At 24.4% G+C, this 20,344-nt stretch overlaps 1 protein-coding gene across 3 annotated transcripts; it reads left to right on the forward strand.

Annotated features, from left to right (window-relative positions):
• The first annotated feature begins 2,039 nt into the window (after nt 1-2,039).
• On the forward strand, nt 2,040-20,284 carry LOC129972500 (serine/threonine-protein kinase ICK-like). Of its 3 annotated transcripts, none has more exons than XM_056086651.1 (12): nt 2,040-2,234; nt 5,913-6,090; nt 11,002-11,056; nt 11,188-11,309; nt 11,750-11,962; nt 13,860-14,031; nt 14,522-14,689; nt 15,796-15,924; nt 17,008-17,105; nt 18,555-18,691; nt 18,807-18,960; nt 19,438-20,284. In XM_056086651.1, the coding sequence occupies exons 2-12, from the start codon at nt 5,930-5,932 to the stop codon at nt 19,448-19,450; spliced, it is 1,422 nt and encodes a 473-aa protein (XP_055942626.1). In that variant the 5' UTR covers nt 2,040-2,234; nt 5,913-5,929; the 3' UTR covers nt 19,451-20,284. The 3 variants fall into 3 exon arrangements, with proteins under 3 accessions (XP_055942626.1, XP_055942627.1, XP_055942628.1); XM_056086652.1 differs by lacking the exon at nt 2,040-2,234 and adding an exon at nt 2,282-2,413; XM_056086653.1 differs by lacking the exon at nt 2,040-2,234 and adding an exon at nt 7,842-8,055 and having other exon boundaries at nt 5,952-6,090.
• The last annotated feature ends 60 nt before the right edge of the window (nt 20,285-20,344 follow it).

Genomic DNA, 20,344 nt, shown 5'->3' on the forward strand with positions numbered 1-20,344 from the left:
AAACACATTGTTTACAGTTACAGCTGGAGAACATGTACTTATCATCAACCAAATATTTTGCAAAGGACTAATAGCCCTTATGCTGTTTAAAGTAAGTAACAATATATTATATACTACTACATTCTCAAAGAATGAACTTGTTTGACTACACATTAAACAATTTCAATAATTTGATTAAAATTGTTTTAAACGCAGTTGATTTCTTTTATCGATATCTAAAAATTGCTGAGATTTTATCAAAACAGTTGCCTAAATTGCATCAGTGGAACTGTTGATTTGAAGTAGAAAAATAATGCAGAAAGCAGTTATAATCGCTTATAGTTTAGTTCTCATAAATATTTTATTCCATAAAGTTGAAATTTAAAATTTATATTTTAGTTGATTTTGCAAATCAACCGATAAATTTGATGAATTAGGTATGTTGTGTGTGCTAGGATAGTATTGGATATAATTTAGTAATAAATTATTCTTATTATATATATTTACTCTATCGTCTAAATGAATATTCGCGAATCAAGAATTTATAAATTGTCTATGCATTAAATATTGTTTTTTACAATTTCTATGATATAAATGGATGATCAAGAAACATTTTTAAGAAGTGAGCTTAATAAACTGAACAAATACATTAACTTCCTATATTTTCTTTCCTTTTTTAAACTTTCTTTTTAATTTTATATTTGCTGCAATAATAGAAAAACATAGTCAAAATTTGCTAAATAATTGTTTTTATTATATTAATTCTAGTTAACTTTTTAACATTGAAAAGTATCTAATGATTGCTAATATAATAAAAATAACATTTTAACAGGTTGTTATATTAAAATTTTCTTATTATTGCAATAAATTAATTTTTTTAAAGAAATAGACTATTTCTTACACTATTTCTAGCATAGAATAAAAGGAATTTTATTGAATTTTTTAGCATTTGTAGAATTTTCATTGTATTTGCCTTTAATAATTGATCTTTCACATTCTCAATTAATATTACTTTGAATTGATATTCCATACATTCCTGAAATTTTGCACAAGATGAAAATAAGATTAAAGAATATATTTTTCTTTAGAAATAACAAATCGAAACTTTAAATCTGTTTGCGCCCAAAGTAAATTCCGCAACTTCTTATTCTGCTTGTGGTTTTCTTCTCTTCCTTTTACCGTTTCCCCATTATTTCATTGATTATCTACAGATTATAAGAAATTTAAAAAAGAAAAATAGCAATAAAAGAAAGTTCTATTTTTCTAAAAGATAATAAAATTTTAGCGAATCTAATGCCCAGACACCGCATCAAAACTCGCGTATTCGCACATTAGAGACTTGTTAAAATGTGAGTCTTTTACATGAAATGTTAAGATAAATTTCGATGTATTTGCTTGTAATTATATAAGAAATATGAATAAATTGATAAATAAAACATAATGACTTTAAAAAAAAATAAGTAATAAAATTAGTTAACAACAACAACAAAATTTTTAATATAGGTATTGCAAGAATAAAAATAAATATATAATTTAAGAATTTTTTTTTTTTTTTTTTTTTTGCAAAAATAAAAAAAAAAATCTTATTTTTTTAAAAATTTATATAAAGTGAGCCTTTTATCAAAATCAAAAATTTAATTAGCAACTGAAAAAAAAGAAAAATCCCGATATGACTATTCTGGTCTTTAGTACATTGAAAATTATTCGACATTTATTTAAAGCAGTTGAAGAAATAATTTTCTTAAAGGAATTTGAAATAAGAAATTCCAAATTAATAAAATAATGAATTGCAAATGAAATTAGATGAAAATATTCCATTTTGCTGTGCATTTAGTTTGTTTATGGATAAATGAGTAACAATCGAAAGTGATAATTAGAAGCGAAGCTGCGAAATTTTCATTTTGGAACGCGAAATGGTTTCATCTTTCTATGCTACATTTATTTTTAGCAGCTTCACGTTGTTTTTTTGACAGAGCTGTTGCGATTTGCAGTCAATCTTTATGGAGAAGCAGCCATGCAGGATTCGCAAAACTAAACACTCGTGGTTGCTATGGTTACTTGACGCCTGCCAGATTTGATGGGGCCGACTGATACAAAGGCACTGTAACGTCATCCTAACTTGCTAATCATATTTTCTCAAATGTTTTCCCATCTTAGTCTACCTAGTTAGCGATTTAAATCGCTTAAGGTAGTTTTATTTTTAGTAAACAACAATATGGTGAGGAATAAATGTTACTTCCCGTAAAAAATCAGAAGTAAGTGCCAATTTTTTTAACTGATGAGCGTGGCTTTGATACTAGGCCTAGGTCAAATTCCACTATTTGTTGTTTTAAATTGCGTGCATGTTTATTAACTGTGATGATGTAATATTTTTGTTTGATATATGATTTGTAAAAATTATCTTTTCGTGATACATTGCGATAATGAAACTGAGGTTATTTTGTTTATTTTATATATTCCAAATATGTTAGTTTTTGATAATTTTCAAATTAAAATTAATTTGTTCTGGATCGTATAATTTTGGTTAAATTTAGTGAAATTTTCACAATATTTAGTTATATCTTTTTCGAATTAATTTTTTATTTTTTAAAATATTTTTATTACAATGATAATTGCAGAATTTTTTTTTGTTAAATATTATGGGGGAATTATGGATATAATTTGTCATTTCTGTTATTAAAAATATGATTAATAATAATATATAATAAACATAATTTTAAAGATTAGATATATTGGTTGAAGAAACTGGTTATTGATATCAAAATCAGAGTATGAATATCAACCAAGAATATGCTTAAATATAAAATTCTGGTGTCAGAATTTTATATTTAAACCTATTTTTTAATCTTTCTACATTTTTCAGTTTGTTTTCAAAACCACAATTTTTTTTATATACTTTAATAATATTTTATCCTTATTATTCCATTTTACCTTTATTTATGTTAGACTTAATAAAAATGAAATGTCTAATATTAGGATCATCATGTCTACATTTTGAATTATTTATCCAAATCCTAAATGCTATTTAATTAATTCAAGTTAAATTGTTGAGTACAAACAATTTTCAGTTATTGAAATTAATTTTTTTCCATTGTAGGGTTTTATACAGTTTATTTGAGTAGGTCATATGATTTTTTTTTCAGAACTCATGTAAATTTGATTTAAAATTAAGTTTTATAAAAATTTCAAATTATTTTTTTTCAGCTTTTTCTTTTGTATAAATTCTAGTATGTGAAAATGTTATGTATTTCACCTAACAGCGAAGCTATTGTACATTTCATATATTGTTTATCGACAACATATGTAGTAAATTATTAACTTACCTATTAGTAGTAAATTTCTAACCTATGTAATAAACTATTATTAACCTGTATATTATTTCTTATATCCCCCACCCCAATCTTATTTATGCATATATCTCTTTCACACATTTTTTTTTATGTAAATCTAAAATTATTTAAGCATAAAAAACATCTTCTATTTAATATTAATTTAAATAAAAATAATTATCTTTAAATTCTATATTTATGAATACAAGATTATTTTTACTACTTTTTTTGGTGGGGGGAGGGATTTTCAAAGATTAGAGATTAAGGAATTTTTTTAACATATTCTTAAAAGCTTTTATTTGCCTATTGTTTAACTCATACGAGTATAAAGAGATAAAAAAAAAATAAAGAAGTATTTTGGTGCTTTCAATTTAAATTAGAAATTATACCAAAGAAGAAAGAAAAAAATATATGTGAAAATTTTATTAAAAAGCATTTAAATTTATTAGATGAAAATATCATTGGTGCCATAAAAACATTAAAACAATAAAATTTATAGCTTTACATGGAATCTGATAAAATTCTAATCCAAGATTTTGAAATAGTTTTTGAACTTCTCTGGAAACCTAATAATATGCTATTGGTTTAATGTTAAGAATCACATGTATTAATTGAATCATGAAGAAACTATAATTTAAAAAAAAAATGTAAATATGACTTTTAAATTGCAGTTTTAATCTGTTGTTAAAAGAAAGGTATTATTCTTTTGTTCCTACTTTAATTGTATCTTTTTCAGATTTTTTTTTTTTTTTTTTTTTTGCTAAAAAGTGTTTTATTTATGAAAAAGAAGACAGCATGTGATTAGATGTCTTTCAGTATCTATACAAATTCCTTACATATTATAGTTTTTTAAAAAAGAAGAAAAAATCTAACTTTATATATATGTATTTACTGACCCAGCCCATCTACTATAAAGAGCAATGAGAAATCTTGTTTCAAAGATAAAATATTGTCAAAATTAAACTATGTTTAGAAAGATAATGTAAATGCAATAAATTTGCTTAATTCTTTCATTACTGACCCATCCCATCTGGTCATGTTAATTCTATCCTGAGACGCTGCTTCTGTTTTAAATGGAGATAAAACATATTATCACCAAGGATGTTTTCATTTTATATCTGTACCCGTTGTTTGAAACAATAATCGTGATGCCAGTATTGAAATTGCATAGCAGGTTGAGCCTAGTCAGTCATAAAAGAATTAAGAGTAAAAGTTTATGGCAGTCATCAATCAAGGTTTGAATGCTTTTCAAGAGTTCTCTGACACTGCAAGATTTGTGGTAATTTTGTAGTAATTTAACTATGTGCCTTCATTTAATTTGCAAGAACCATACACTTGAGCTAATTCAAATGCAAAAGAAAAAGTCAAGTATTGCTTATATTTTAGAACATTATCTTAACATTATTCCTAATCAATTACTTTTTTAAAGTATCATATTGTTTCATAATTTATATAAAATAAACAGGTTGCTTTATTGCTGTAAAAAATGTAAAATCATATAGTTAAATTATATTTAGATCATGTTAAAAAAGGTTTGCAATTGTTTTTGAAGTTTAATTGAAAATTATTTTTACATGATATTGAAAAGTGATATACAGTTAATTTTACTTTGTTAAAATTTATTACTTAAAGAGATTGTCCAGTGAAGATTAAATTGAAATCAATAAATGAATGTTTTTGGAAGCTGGGGAGAGGAAAAGGAGAGTAATTCCCAAAAGCTTTTTTTCACTAATTTAAATGGTATAATAAAAATTATTATTTAATAACAGCTTTTCCAAATGTAATGCTTTTAATCTTCTCTTTGAGAACAAAATAAGTACTGTACAAAATAAATAAAATAAGTACTTCTAGTGCCTTTTTTTAGAGGGTAATACGGACAACATACTTGTAAGCTGTTAAGATTTCACTCTTTTCACTTCATTAACCAGATTGATAGCATATATATCATGGCATATGTTATAAATAGCTTTATTGTTAAAGAAAGGAAACTAACAAATAAAAAATGTTTAACCCCACAATGGTATAAAAGAACTTCAGATGTTGTTTTCCAATAACCTGGAACATGAGAGCAAGCACTTTCCTATTTCGCTGCTAAAATTTCAGCTTTACGATGTCTTAGATTTCATGAAGTTGCAATCTAAGAGTTAAAAATCTATGAACCTGATGACCAATTACTAATTGGTACATCAGGGCCTTTGAATATTTGAGGTGGCATATAAAAATATTGAGATATTGAAAACTTTTATATTACTTTTTATTTTCAGATTTTTTTTCAACATTGATAAACAAACAAACAAACAAACAAGAAGGATATAAAAAACCATTTTAATTCAAAATATTTTAATAAAATGTGTATAATAAGCTTTAATTTAATATTCTTTTTATTATCATTAACTAAAGATTTATTTTGATAATATTTCCCAATTTTATTAACTGATATCAAAGTAAAATGCAAAATTTTCATGACAAAAATGAAGTGGAGATTTAAAAAAAAAAACTTTAGGAAATATTTATTAGGATAAAACTTTTAAGAAACTGTGAGATAGATCAATCCCATTGATTTAAAATGTTTTTTTTTTAATTAATGGATTTAAATCATTGTAGTTCTGTGAAAATTCCTGATGTTAGCCACAATCAAACCTGGGCATCCTCAGCTGATAACACCTCCAGCCGTGTCTGGTATGAATAGGTATGTGACGTTAAGTCAACTTGGAGATGGAACTTATGGAAGTGTAATGCTTGGACAGAGATTGGATACTGGTGAAAAAGTTGCAATTAAGCGGTAAGTTTATTTTTTAATACTATTTTAGTATAATAAAAAATCATTACCAGGAGTTAGAGGAGAAAGAATATATATATATATATTGTCGAGGATCTAATATTTGAAAAGATTTTATTCGGTAGTTTAAAAATTTCAAAAGTTCTTTACTCTGAGGTGTGTGGAAATGAATGTTATGTTTTCTTAATTAATTATGAGCAAATGTTATATCTTTCTTCATCTTTTTGATATCTGATATAAGAATACTTTTTTACAGTTAAAAAAACATTTTTTTTTTAACTTTTTAATAGTATATATGATTGTTAAATTTACAGATTTTATGTACTCTGCAGTTGAACCTCTTTTTAAAATTATAACATCTATTTTTTATTATTCTTTCTTTCTCTAGTTATTTAGCCACAAACATTTTGCTGAGCTTTCTTTTATTTTTTTAAAGCTTAGCAGAATTTTATTTCTTTTAATTATGAATATAAATTTAGAATTAGTAAAATAATTTTATCATAAAAGGAGTAATCTCAATATTTTTAGTTTCTCTTTTAATAGAATGGATGGCCATTTTCTTTTCCATCTTTAGTCATCTTTTAAGGTGAAAAATTGATAAGAGCCATGTGTATTTTTGTGTCAAGCTTAACATAAGAACATTAAAGCCTCCATAACAGTGTGAATTATTAAAAATAAGAAGAAAGAACTTTAAAAATTTGGAAGATATTTCCCTGTTGGTTGCAAATATTTGAATTTTTTCTTAGTTTAGGATAAGCCATTTTTTATTGAAAGTTGACATTACAGTTATTTTGCAAATCTGCCATAAAATTAATTGATCATTCTCATTAAAACTCAACATTGAATGATTTACTTACACTTCATAATGGGTGGATTCAAATTAATTTGTAGATGCAGTTTGATATGTTAATAGCTAATGTATTGCAGATTTTTGGTGCAAGATGCAATTTGATACAATGATATTAAATTAACCCTAACCTTAATTTAATACAAATAAATTGTTATGACTGGTAATGACATAGAAAATAGCTATTAATGTTTCTGAAAGATAGCAGGTCAGTGTTTGGGGCAAAACGGCCATCTACAGCCTAAAATCATCATATGTCAAATAATGTTTTTTAAAAATGCTACCTTGGCTGTTTTTATTTTAAAGGAACTTTTACTTGGAAAATGGTGATCACAATATCCGATTTTCTTCTAAAGATAGATGAAAAGCAATGTTTGGTATATTTTTCAATGTTCTTAAGTTAAACATTTTCTGAAAGATGAAAAAGTTAATGATCTAAGAAGCTTGAAATATCTAGATTTTACTTATTCTATCATTCACAAAGAAAATTAAACATTCTATAAAATATTACATCTAGAAAACATCCTAAAATTTTAATGAAAATAAGTATAATCGCTTTAAATCATAAGAATTATGCATTGATAATTTTGTAAAGTTTTAAATGGTGTCATTATTATAAATATTCTGTTACAATTCTTAAAATGTTTTACTGATTTATGCATACTTTTCCAAAATATGATTAGCATGTATAACAAGAAACAATCTAAGAAATAATGGATTTTATTTTCATCTGATCATCCCAACTGTTAGGTAAATGTAGATCATAGTGGATTTTTAATAAAATATTTCTCTTATAGCTGTGTATTATTTCACTCTTATAAATCAGGAAATTATTTTATTGCTACACTTTATCAGCATTAATGTTTTATATATGCACATTTAATTTCTACTTGCACTTATTACTCAGGTGCTCATTGAAGTTTTATGCTGTATTATCATCTAAGCCATTCTTAGCTTTGCATGCAGATTTATAGAGAAATGCTTTAAGTTATTGCACTATTAGACATCATGGGAATTATGGCTAAACGATACAAGTTTTTGGAGACCTTGGGTAATGGCACTTATGGTACTGTGTTGCTTGCACATAATTTGGACTCAGGTGAAAGAGTTGCCATTAAAAGGTAAATCTGCTGCATGCTTTTGCACTTTTTTTATTCTCTTGCTGTTGCACATTACTTTTTTTTTATGAAAACTAAAATTTATTTATGAATTTTACTAGCATTATATATCATATGTATGGTTTTTATATAATTTATACTTTCTGGAGGAATTCTCATTGATGTCCAGAAATAAAATGTTTTGCATTTTTACAGACTTTCTAGATAAACTAAACACTAATAGCAGTGAAAAATGCTAATTTTTTTACCTTGTTCTCAATTTTAGACTTCAGGGTTTTTTCACTAAAATAATAATAATAATACTTAATAAAAAAGTTAGAAAGTTTTTTTTTTTTTTTTTTAAATAATAAATGAATTGCCATTTTAGTTAAACTGTATTAAAAGAGTTGTTTTGTTTTTGTATAATTTTTTTAATTGTATTTGTGATCCGATTCCAAAAGTACATTATATTTTTGTATGAATGTAGTTTTAGAGAATTATCTAAATGTTATCTTCTTTAGATTGTATGAGTATAATGAAATGGAAGTAAATATGAATAGTCAAATTTGGAAAGCAAGGACTTTCTTATTAAATATTTAGAACAACTATTACTTTAATAGTTTATATGAAGCACATAATTAAAAGCTGTTTTCTATGTGTCTGGATTATCAGAAACTGTCTTCTTACATGCATTTAAGAATTTTTCAAAATATATGCTGTAGGATTTTCAACTTTATTGGGATTTTTTTTAAAGTTATATTAATTTACTCTTTAACATAGCATCTGGATATGTCATATATGTTCAATTTGATATATCTGTCTGTCAAATTGACTGACGTTTGTATCTATCATCTGTTTTAGTGCATTTGCATACCTAGATATATCACAATAATTTGATGACATCTGTTTGATAGCTTTACTTTTAGTTTACCAATCTGCCTACAAAAGTGCTCAGCAGCTCCAATATAAGAAATTCTAATTTTGGTTTCTTTTCATTGACTTTTCTTTTCCAACTTCAGATTTGCCAGTAAAGATTTTTTGAATTTTACATTTTTATTTAGCAAAAAGTTTCCTATTTTCAAAGTTGTATATACATATGCAACCTTTTCCTTATTGTTAGATCGTTTTATGTGTTAAAACATAATAAAGAAATCTGAGAAGCGTCATTTTATTGTATCATACTAGAATGCTTAATCCTTGTAAACTATCAAATAAAAAAAATATAAAACATTTTACCACCTCTATGGCAATTTGTACATTTTTTACTAGTTTAGGGATCCTAAATTGGATTTACTCAAAACATATGTAGGCATGAAAAATTTTTGTTCAGAGCAATTTTGATATATTCAGCATATTATTTAGAAGAAAATGAGAGTAATTAAATTGTCAGGTAGAGGAATATTAAAAAAGTGTCCTTTTTTTTTAATTAAATGCTCACCTAAATACTCCCCATTCTAAGAATGGTATAGGAGAATTTCGAAGCATGGTTTTCTCTTAGATTTTTAAGCATTATTTTTGAACAATATAATAACATTTTTATACTTTCACTGTCATTTTTTTTTTTGTGTGTGTTTTTAGGAAAAAAAGTTTATACCAAAAGTTATTTATTAAAAAAAGTAATATTGAAAATATGTTTAGAATTATGCTGTATTATATGTTTTGAATATCTGTATGAAACTATGCCTAGTTTATAAAATAGGCATAAAAGTGTAGCCTTTTAGTAAATAATTATTTATTCATTATATACATGGATTTCATTACATCTTTTGTTAAAGGCATATTATATTGTCACATATCTGTATTCACATTGAGACACTGTAATGCATTATGAGACAATATAAATAAACATGTTCTGTCTTGGATGGACATTTTTCCTTCTAGTATAATGATTAATTTAATGAAGCAACTTTCTTATTGTTGCTTTTAAATTAACCTTAATCAATATCATTAAAAACAAATGAAATTTTTAGTTTCAAATCATAAAGAGTTATCTTTAATAAAAGGCAAATTTTTGCCTTTACATTTAAAAAAAAAATGCAGCTCTTGAGCATTTGAATCTTAGTAAACAATAAAAAATAAAGATCGTAAATATATGTTATGCATTTGTGTTCAGAACTCATTAAAATCCTCAAAATTTGTTGTTATGTTAAGAATTATTTTATTTCGAAACAGTTTAGAACACTAGTGATTATTAAACTACAGTTAAAAATAGTAACAAGTTTTTATCTATTTAGATGTGTTAGTGAATATAATTTTTATTCTTGCACAGTCCATGTGGAAATTATTATTTTTATGAATCCTGATGAAAAAGTGGAAACTTACATTTTATCTGTTTTGAGTGAAAGCATTTTTTTTCTTTTTGTCTTTTTTCAATTTATTATAATGGACTTCTTAATGTGGGGGAAAGAGAAAAAAAAACCTTTCAAGCTTGAACAAAAAATCAGATTGTTATGACAAACATATCAAGCATATTAGCCTATATATATATTTCCTTTATTACTCCTGCTAAAGGAACAAAAAAAAACCATAATTCAACCTTAATACATAAAGACATCAGTTCTTTTCATGCAAAGTATGGAAATAAGGCTATATAGTTGCAACAATTATAAAACTTTATATCATAATTGCATGATAATGATTGCAAGTGCGAGAGTGATTATTTTAAAATAATATTTAAGATTAATTGAATTAAATAAAGAATTTAAATGTACAATTTTTTAAATTTCTCTGGTGATTTTTTTAAAATATTTAGTTTTAAGTTTGCTATTAGTTGCTAAGTTTTATTGTGTGAATGCATTTATAATTTTAAAAAAATAATTCGGTTTAACTAAATAATGCCCATTAGCCTATTCTGTATAAATTTTTGGTATAAGTTTGTAAAAAAATATCTCACTTAAGGTTATGAAATGAACTCTCCATCAAACTTTTAAATATGAGGTTGTGTATTTTAATGTAATAAATTTCTTGTAGAATGAAAAAGAAATACCATTCCTGGGAAGAATGTATGAATCTACGTGAAGTGAAAGTATGTATTTTTGAATGTCTCTAAGATTTTGAGTTATTTGAAAAGAGTTATATTTAGTTTTAAAACTTGCATTTTAATTCCTATTATGTTTTATTTCATAAATCATCATTTAGTGCAATTTTCTCCCCTAGTCTTTACAGAAACTAAGTCATGCTAATCTAGTCAAATTAAAAGAAGTCATCCGTGAAGATAACACGCTTTATTTTGTGTTTGAATACATGAAAGAAAATTTATATCAATTGATCAAAAGCAGGTAATTATATTTTCATTTTTAGTTCTTTAATAATTATTTAAATCCATTCCAATTATTTATGAATCATATATTGGTTTAATGCTGTATAATGAAGTGAAGAAGAAACTTGTCTATGGTACAATAATGATTAAGTTGTTTACTTTTTCAATTTATTGAGATAATTGCATTCAATTTTTTACAACACTCATTGCCTGAGTAGGTTTGTAGTAATTCACCTTAAGCTGTCTTATTTTTTATATTAAAAACTATATAAATTTCATGATTATATTAGTGTATGATTAACTGTTAATATGTAAAAACCTTGAATCTCTTTTTATATACACTTATTTACTATGGTAATTCTCTTCATGTATTTTTAAAAAATTAATCATGCCATGAATATTAGCAAATTTAATTTGCTTAACTTCACTTCTTGACTTTTTTCTGTGTTTGTTTTTTAGGGACAGTCCATTTCCTGAAAATGTGATAAAAAACATACTTTTTCAAATCTTACAAGGATTAGCCTTTATGCATAAACATGGTTTTTTCCATAGAGATATTAAGCCTGAAAATTTATTATGTATGGGACCAGATTTGATAAAAATTGCGGATTTTGGCCTTGCACGGGAGATAAGATCCAGACCTCCATATACTGATTATGTATCCACTAGATGGTATGTGAAGTTTTTTTTATCACTAATTGTCACATGCAACCAGCTAGTTTGTCAGGAATATTGATTATAATTAATTTGAGATAAATAATTTAGATATAACCTCATGCCTATGATTCTGTCAAATTGACAGAAATTAAAACAGTGTAATTCTAATTATATTAAGTTCTCTTTATTGTATATGTGAATCTTGCAACTGGAGATGATTTCCATAACATCATAATGCTATTAAAAACAAAATTCTATTTTCTAAATCTCACAGTATTCTAATTTTATTTTTTTATCCATCCTGTAAACTACACAGATATTGAATAGAATTCTTCTGTCTTATTGGAAGAAAATTAAGTGATTAAATATTTCGTGAAGCAATTAAAAATTGTTTGACAGTGTAATCAATTGATATATATATATATATATATATATATATATGGTATAAAATTTATTTTTGTACAATAATGTTTTTGAAAACTAATGCAGAAAAATGTCAAAATTTAGTTTAATTTTTAATTAATTAAAATGTATGAAAAAAATCATTCTGAGGTGCATATTCTAACTAATTCTAAGCCCACATATGTGCCAAATTTGGTGGGTGTAGTTAATTTGTTTGATATGTAGAATGCCAACACAAATACAAATTCATATTAATTATTAGTTTTGTAATAGGTCTCAATAAAAATAGTTGAATTTAATAATCCTTGTCTTTTAAAATGTGCTAGAAATGTTCATGTTTTAGATTGCTTCCTTTTCTTTCTATTCAGAACTGCATTTTATGGAATAACTGTTCGTAATATTTCAACATGTTTTGTTTTAAGCCAAAAAAAATTTTTTTTGGTAATATTTAAGAATAGTTATAATGACACATAAGAATAATTGAACAACATCTATTTTTTTAAAAAATTCTCTTGGATATCGAAATAATTTTCCTTTGTTACAAATCCTAAAATATTTACTCATATTTTTTTGGAAATTAGCATCTCCAAAAAAGCAGATAATTCAAAGTTTGGATTTAAAAGAGCTTTTCCGCATTGACTTTTTCATAAGATTGTAAAGGTTTTTATCTGTGTGAAGTCTTTTCAGATTTTGGGATTTAGATGGCTATCTTACTGCTATTAGGTTTTAATTATATCAATGATTTTTTTTTTTGTATAAATTCTTCTGTATCCAAAAATTATATAAAAATATCTATTTATTTTTGATTAAAAATACCTTTTGGATATAAAATTTATTTAATCTTACTTTTTTAAATAAACCAATAATTCAGTGTTTGTATAGTGTTATTCTTATGCGATATACCACATAAAAAATTTTTACATTTTGTTTTCCTAATATTATCCAGAAAAATTGGATAGTGAATATTATACTCTTCTCTTTGAAAAAAAACCCCCACTTAATAATAAAACATTTATACAAGTAATTTTTCACATTTTGTTAGTTTTGATTTTACAATTTATGACACATTACATTTTTTTTATTATATACTTTTATTATATTATATTATGATGATACTTATTTATTTATTATAATATTTGTGAATTTTTTTAAAATTCTAGATTGTCTTAGCATTGTTTAAAAAGCTAAATACATAAGTATTTTCTTGATAAATGTCATTTTTTTCTCAATTATTATTAATGCATTTTGATATTTCATGTTTAGCCAATTTGTTTACTAAAATATATTTGCCTTAATTAATCTTAAATATTTATCACAATATAAATACTTATTATTATTACACTACATTGAAAAAAAATTTCTTGGTCAATTAATTTTATTTATGGCTTCTTCATTGAGAAAAAAAATTAAATGCCTTTGGTAATGAAAGTCTTCACTAAATTTCATTTCATAATGTTTCCAAAGATTTTTTCTGCCCTTTCTATAATCAGGCCCATTTCCTCTATTATAGGTATAGAGCTCCTGAAGTTTTATTAAGAGCTACAAATTATAATTCACCTATTGATATGTGGGCTGTTGGATGTATAATGGCCGAGTTATACAATCTCAAACCATTGTTTCCAGGTCGGACAGAGATAGACCAAATTTTTCGAATATGTTCCATTTTAGGAACACCTGATCAAGTATGTTTCTGTATTTATTTTAGAAACTTCTGTTATACTTTTTAAAAATTAATTTAGACATAAATACATAAATGTCATACCCTATAATTTGAAAAGATTTGAATTTTGGGACATGTTAATATTAAGTGTATATTATGATTTTAAAATAAATGATGAAGTCTCCTATTAAAACTTTTTGAATAAGGTAAGAAATTCCATTTCAGAGCTATACCATCTGAAATTGTGATTGACACAAAGTAACTTGAGAAAAATTGATGTTTTTAATATAAATTTTTTAAAATAAGTTTGTATATATGATTTTTAAAAATTTAAAACAATATGAAAATGTATGAATTTAAATATTTCTCTTAAATTGTAAAAGCATATTTGAAACTACATTTAATATTTAGAAAGAATAAAAAAACTTTTATTGTGACATATTGAAATAATTCAATATGTTACAATTCTTTCTTACTAATATTTCTCTTAATTTTTCGTAATCATTTTTCAGAGGGATTGGCCGGAAGGTTACCGCCTTGCTGTTGAAATGAATTTTAAATTTCCTCAGTTTGTTGAAATGCCAATTCAGTCCATTGTAAGAAATGCTAGTCAGGAGGGTTGTTCATTACTGAAGGACCTGATTCGGTGGAATCCAGATAAAAGGCCTACTGCAGTTATGGTATTGAGTTCATTTTTTATGGCAATTATTTTTTATTGAAACATTTTACATGTTAGTCATACAGCAATACATCCTAGTTTCCTTATTTGATTATTTTGTTAATACTTACATTTTATATTAATTCTAAATTTTTATTAAAAAGTCAATTCTGATTTTTTTTAATGCTAGATGTTAATTTTTAAAAAAATATATAGAATTTATTTCTGAAATAGCAATAAGTGAAAAGCAATGATTGACACCTGAAAATAATGATTACTTTCAAGAATGTTTTATTATTATTTTTTCGCCTTTTCTTTGTGTGTCATTTAATATCGTTAGAGTAAAATGCTTTTCTTTGCATTTCTGCATTAAGTTTAGTCTAGGAATAGTTTGATGGGGTTTGGGGCCACATATGCTGGATAAAAATGAATAAATTCAATCAATTAATCTGAAATAAAAATAATTTTAAGCATGGTAAATTTCATTTTTGTTTATGGATAATAAATCTGGAGAGATAAAAATAAATTAGTTATTAAATTTTCTGTATTTATTTTCTTTTCTTAGAAAAAAATTGACATCTTTTAAATGGGTTCTTAATTTCCTTATACTTGATAGAAATAATCAAATATCTATAGAGTTCTGACAATTGCATATCTGGAAAAAAAATGCTCCAAAAAACAATGTAAACACTTTACAGACACTGTCAATTAAATTTAAAATGCAGATTTTTCATAGAATACTGAACACAGCTAACTTTCTAATACTAACAAGAAAACAGAAAATTTGTTTAGTTATTTAGTTTTATTTTTTATAGTAGCTGATGTCATTTAATATTTTCTGTACTCAAGGTGTAATTTAATATGAAGTTCTGTTCAACATTAAACAGAAGTGATAAACAATCATTTTATTGATGTATGAATGTATATTGTTTTATATGTATATTTAGTATTGAATGTAGATAGAAAATAAATATAGAATTAAATATTAGAAATAAATAAAAAATATAGAAACTAAATACTCTAATCAATAATTTTCTTTTTAAATTTCCCAATAAAGCTATATTTGTTTTATTATATTTTGATACTTGTTCTGTTATTTCTAATTTATGATTTTTCAATCATTTTAAGGCTGCTCGTTATCCTTATTTTAAAAATGGCATGAAACCGATGGCTCAGACTAATCGCAGAGTGTCTGCATTCAATCGTCATCTTCCAGATTCCTATCAAGAAAATATTCCTAAAATCAAAGCTTCTGATGTAAATAGTCTTTTATTCATAATATAAAGTAAAATTGTTTTGAATTGCTTTTTAAATTGAGATTTTATATATTTATTTTGAATAATTTTTAATTGTTGCTCTAATTTCTGTTTAAAAATGATATTGTTTCTTTCCTCAGCTATTTGGACTTATTTTCAAGTTGTGCAATTAATTGTTTTTAATTTTTTTATGTCTGAATCATGCAATTAAATTCAATATCTCATCTGATGATTTAAATATTTTTGAATAATTTATTGTCTTATTGGCATATGTGTTCTACAAAGAATTAAATGTTTAAAATAAACATTTTCTCCAATTTTATTTTAAATATTTTTAAAGAAAATAAGTAAAAAGACACTTCAGTGAATAGTATTTTTTTTAAAATTTTATTTTTGTTTTCTTAATGGGTTAAAAGAATATATATTAAAGTGGATTCCTATTTGAAATCTTAACCATACGTCTGGCGCAGTTTAGCCATGGTTGGCTGTTTTGCTATTAAAACTCACATTCAATTAACCAATCTTATTGAAATAAAAAAGTTCTGTAATAAAATATTTCATTTCATTATTTATTGTTATTAAATTACTCTATGGGAGGGAGACTAGATCATTACTAATTCTATAATTCTTAATTTGTATTTTAATTTAAAACACATTTCAAAAACTCACTTTTATTAATATACTAAACAACAAACATTTTCTACTTTTTAACCTTGAGGTTTCCAAAAACATTATCAAGTTGCACTATGCTTAAGGAATTTTTTTTTTTTATTAAATTAATGATTAACTGGCAGTTAAATTCTGAAAATATTTAAACAGTATATTACCATTGATTAATACAAGTATGCAGGATTTCAAATCTCTAGCATGCCAGGAAGATAGTGTAAAATTGATTACAGAATTCTGTTTTTAAGATACATGAAAGAAGCCTAGTGAAAAGATTAAAAAAATTGCTGCCAATAAGTTTTGCTTTTTTTTTTAATTATTTAAAATTTAAGTAAATATTTTTGTAAACATTTTATTTACTTTTAAATTATTAAGTGTAGTGTCTGTACTACAGTTAAAAAACTATTTCTTTAATTAGGAAAAGTCGGCATACAGGAAAAGATGGGGAGATCACTTGTCTCAAGAAAATGACATACCAACTTCTGACTCTGAAAACAACTTGGATAGAGAAAAAGTGTAATTTGTGTTTCTATTCTTTCTGTTGTTTAATATTTTTGATATAATTAAAAAAAATTAACTAAATTTAAAAGTATTTAGCAAAATTTAGAAATTTTTATGCATAAATAATTTTTAATGGATTATATTCAAATACTAGCAGAATCCATGTGACGTCTGAGACAATAAATGTTAATAAATAAATAAAATCTCTGAAATGAAAAATAATTTTATATGTTTATTTATTTATTTTATGGTAATAATAACATTCATTTTGAGTATCATCTTTGAATGAAATAGGCTAATATATTTTCACATTTCAGCACATTTTAAAATTTATCAGCATGTTAATAATTTATTTAAATTTAATTTTTTATTTTAATAAATTTGTGAAACTTTTTATCTATTTGTTTAATATATTACTAAGCCTAATAAGAAGTATGCACTATCTATTGAATATCAATGTTCATATTTTATGAGCATTGTAGTATATATAGTTATAGTGCCACAGTTAAGTGAGTGATCAATAATGAGTAATATTGAAAATCACATAGATTAGTTAGTTATAATACAATCAAATTTATTCTTCAGAAAAGAAAATTAAAATACATTTTAATTATGTGATTTTTTACATTATCGCATAAAAAGTATGTATTTCTTAAGCTGGAAATCACAATCTATAACAAGCCAAAGGAATATTGGCTGTCTGCAACAATCCATTTTTTATTATTATTATTTCCATCCTTTAGGCCACCTATTTATAGTTACTGCATGCAGATTTTATTGCACCTTCTCCAGAATGAATGCCTTGCTAGTACTTTGTTTCTACCTATCCACCTGCATTCAGAAAGTTTCTAATCCAAATGATGGGATAAAAATGCATTCAGAAAATATTAGGATGGTTGAATATCTAGCCTTCCAATCAATATCATGTTAATCACAGTTTTTTTTTTAACATTAACAATGGATTTGGTTGGATCAACACTTCATTGCTGTACTGTGGCAATTGTAATTATCCAGTTTTTTTTTTTTTTTTTTTTTTTTGTATTGATATAAAATTTTAAATATTTGCTTGCTTATTTTATTTTAAGGGATAAGAAAGTCATTATATACATTTCCAGATTGTTAGGCTATTGCATACTTTTTTTGATGAACTTAAATGTGGAATTTAAATTTACTTTTATAATTAATTTTTTTATATTGCTTTTTGCAAGAAATTTTACTGTATATGGCATAAAAGATTTTTGTATATTGTTGTATGCATGTATGGGAATGTATTAAATAATTTATTATTTAAATGGGCTCAATACAATAATTTAATATTTTATTGCTAGCAATAAAAATTATTTACCCAATATTGAAAAATCAAGAAAATCCAAAATTTATAATATTTGGAAGTAGAAACTATTGAATTTGTAATTTTATAATAGTTTTTATAATGTTCTTATTCAAGTTATGATTTTTTTTAAGTGTTGAAAGACAGTCCTCACAAGATATGATTGCTCGCTTTTCTGGTAAACAGCAGTATGTTCCAAAGCCAAGATATATGTCTGGAAACAATTCAAGAAATGTTTTATATAATGATTCTGCAAGACTAAAAATGAATGGTAATATTAAAATCAAATATTTTATTGTGGCTAGATATTTATATATGATGCTATATGTTTGTTGCATATAATACTTGTTTTCCAAAGAAAGTTTCATTAAAGAAAATTATTTCAGGCCATTTTAACAACAGCACTTACCCAGTTTCCTTTGATCGGCGAAATTCTCAGCCAACTATTAATGGAACACCAGTACAAAAGAGTGCAAGAGCATATGGCCAAGCTTCAAATCCTGTTTTCTCAATACCTGGAAAAATTGACTGGAGTGCAAAGTGAGTTTCAAATTATTTACTGTTTTAAACTATTAAATGTATTACTTGCGGTATCAAATAAAAAAAAAATTCAGAATTTTTTAATAATCTCATGTTACCATGAATCATAATAATACTAAATTTCATATATATATATATATATTTACTAGAAAAATCTATCTCAGCTTCCATTGCTGAAAAAAAGAAGCCAGAATTTATTTTAAAAAGCAAAAATAAACTGACTGTTCTTCCAATAACTAATTAAAAGTAGTTTGATTAATAGCATAATAGTAGTAACAAAATAATTTGATTACTCTGAACTTCTTCAGTGTAAATATTAATATCTATAGACTTATTTTCTATAATTTCTTAACTACATAACTTATTTTATATATAACTTTCTTTCTATAATTAATTTTCTATATTTTCAAATTTGATAACATTTTTTTTTTCATTTTATTTGAATTATTATAATTTAAGTAACTTTATTTTTTTAAGGTATTTGAATTGAATGATTGCCTTCTCTACCAGGATGTTATATTCTTCCATGTTTAACACCTTTCATCTAGTCCTGCATTTTAAACTGTCCAACTATAGTGCCAGTTCTATTTGTGTGTCTGGGAAACAGAAACTGCTAACTTTGGGTTTTGATGCTTCTTTTTGTTATGTTTGAGTGAATGCTGGTGTGAAGCTGAAATCTAAATGATTATGGATGATCCATCATTTTAAAAAATAATAATGGTGTGAAATATTTTCTTACATTATAACTTTACTATGAAAAAAATTAGTTCATTTATAAGAAAAAAAAATTCTGTCAGATGGCAACTATTAATGGTGATTTATTACATTTTATTAACATTCATTTATTTGAATTTTAAAAAATTTCTAAAAGTAAGGAATTTATTTTAAAATTAGTTATTTAAGAAGGAATATTTGGATTATTTTTAGATATTTCTCAGGAATCCATTTCCATATTTGATGAATTGTTCACTTTTAGTGTAATTTTCATGCCATAAAAATTGATTGGGGTCGTATTTTGTAAATAGAATATTCATATTGGTCATTCAAAAAGTTCACATTGTACATTATTCATAATTATTTTCAATATTCATGTTATCAAATGAACTGTGAATAAGGATATTAAGACTGTGAATTCATGTTATATTCTGTCATTCACTTTCTTATTATCCATGTTTAATCATCTTTAGTGTATACTTAATGTGCCTTAAACATGACACCTGAACTTTCATTTTTCCAAAATGTATATAATATAAACAATTTCACAAAATAGGCATTTGTTTTTGTTGTATTTGTCCAATTTAAAATTATTTAAACCATATTGAGACATAACTCTTATAATTTAATTTAACTATTTGAATATAATTACATTAAAATGTGAAATTAT

Source organism: Argiope bruennichi, chromosome 6 (genome assembly GCF_947563725.1).
Source record: "Argiope bruennichi chromosome 6, qqArgBrue1.1, whole genome shotgun sequence".
Taxonomy (NCBI): domain Eukaryota; kingdom Metazoa; phylum Arthropoda; class Arachnida; order Araneae; family Araneidae; genus Argiope; species Argiope bruennichi.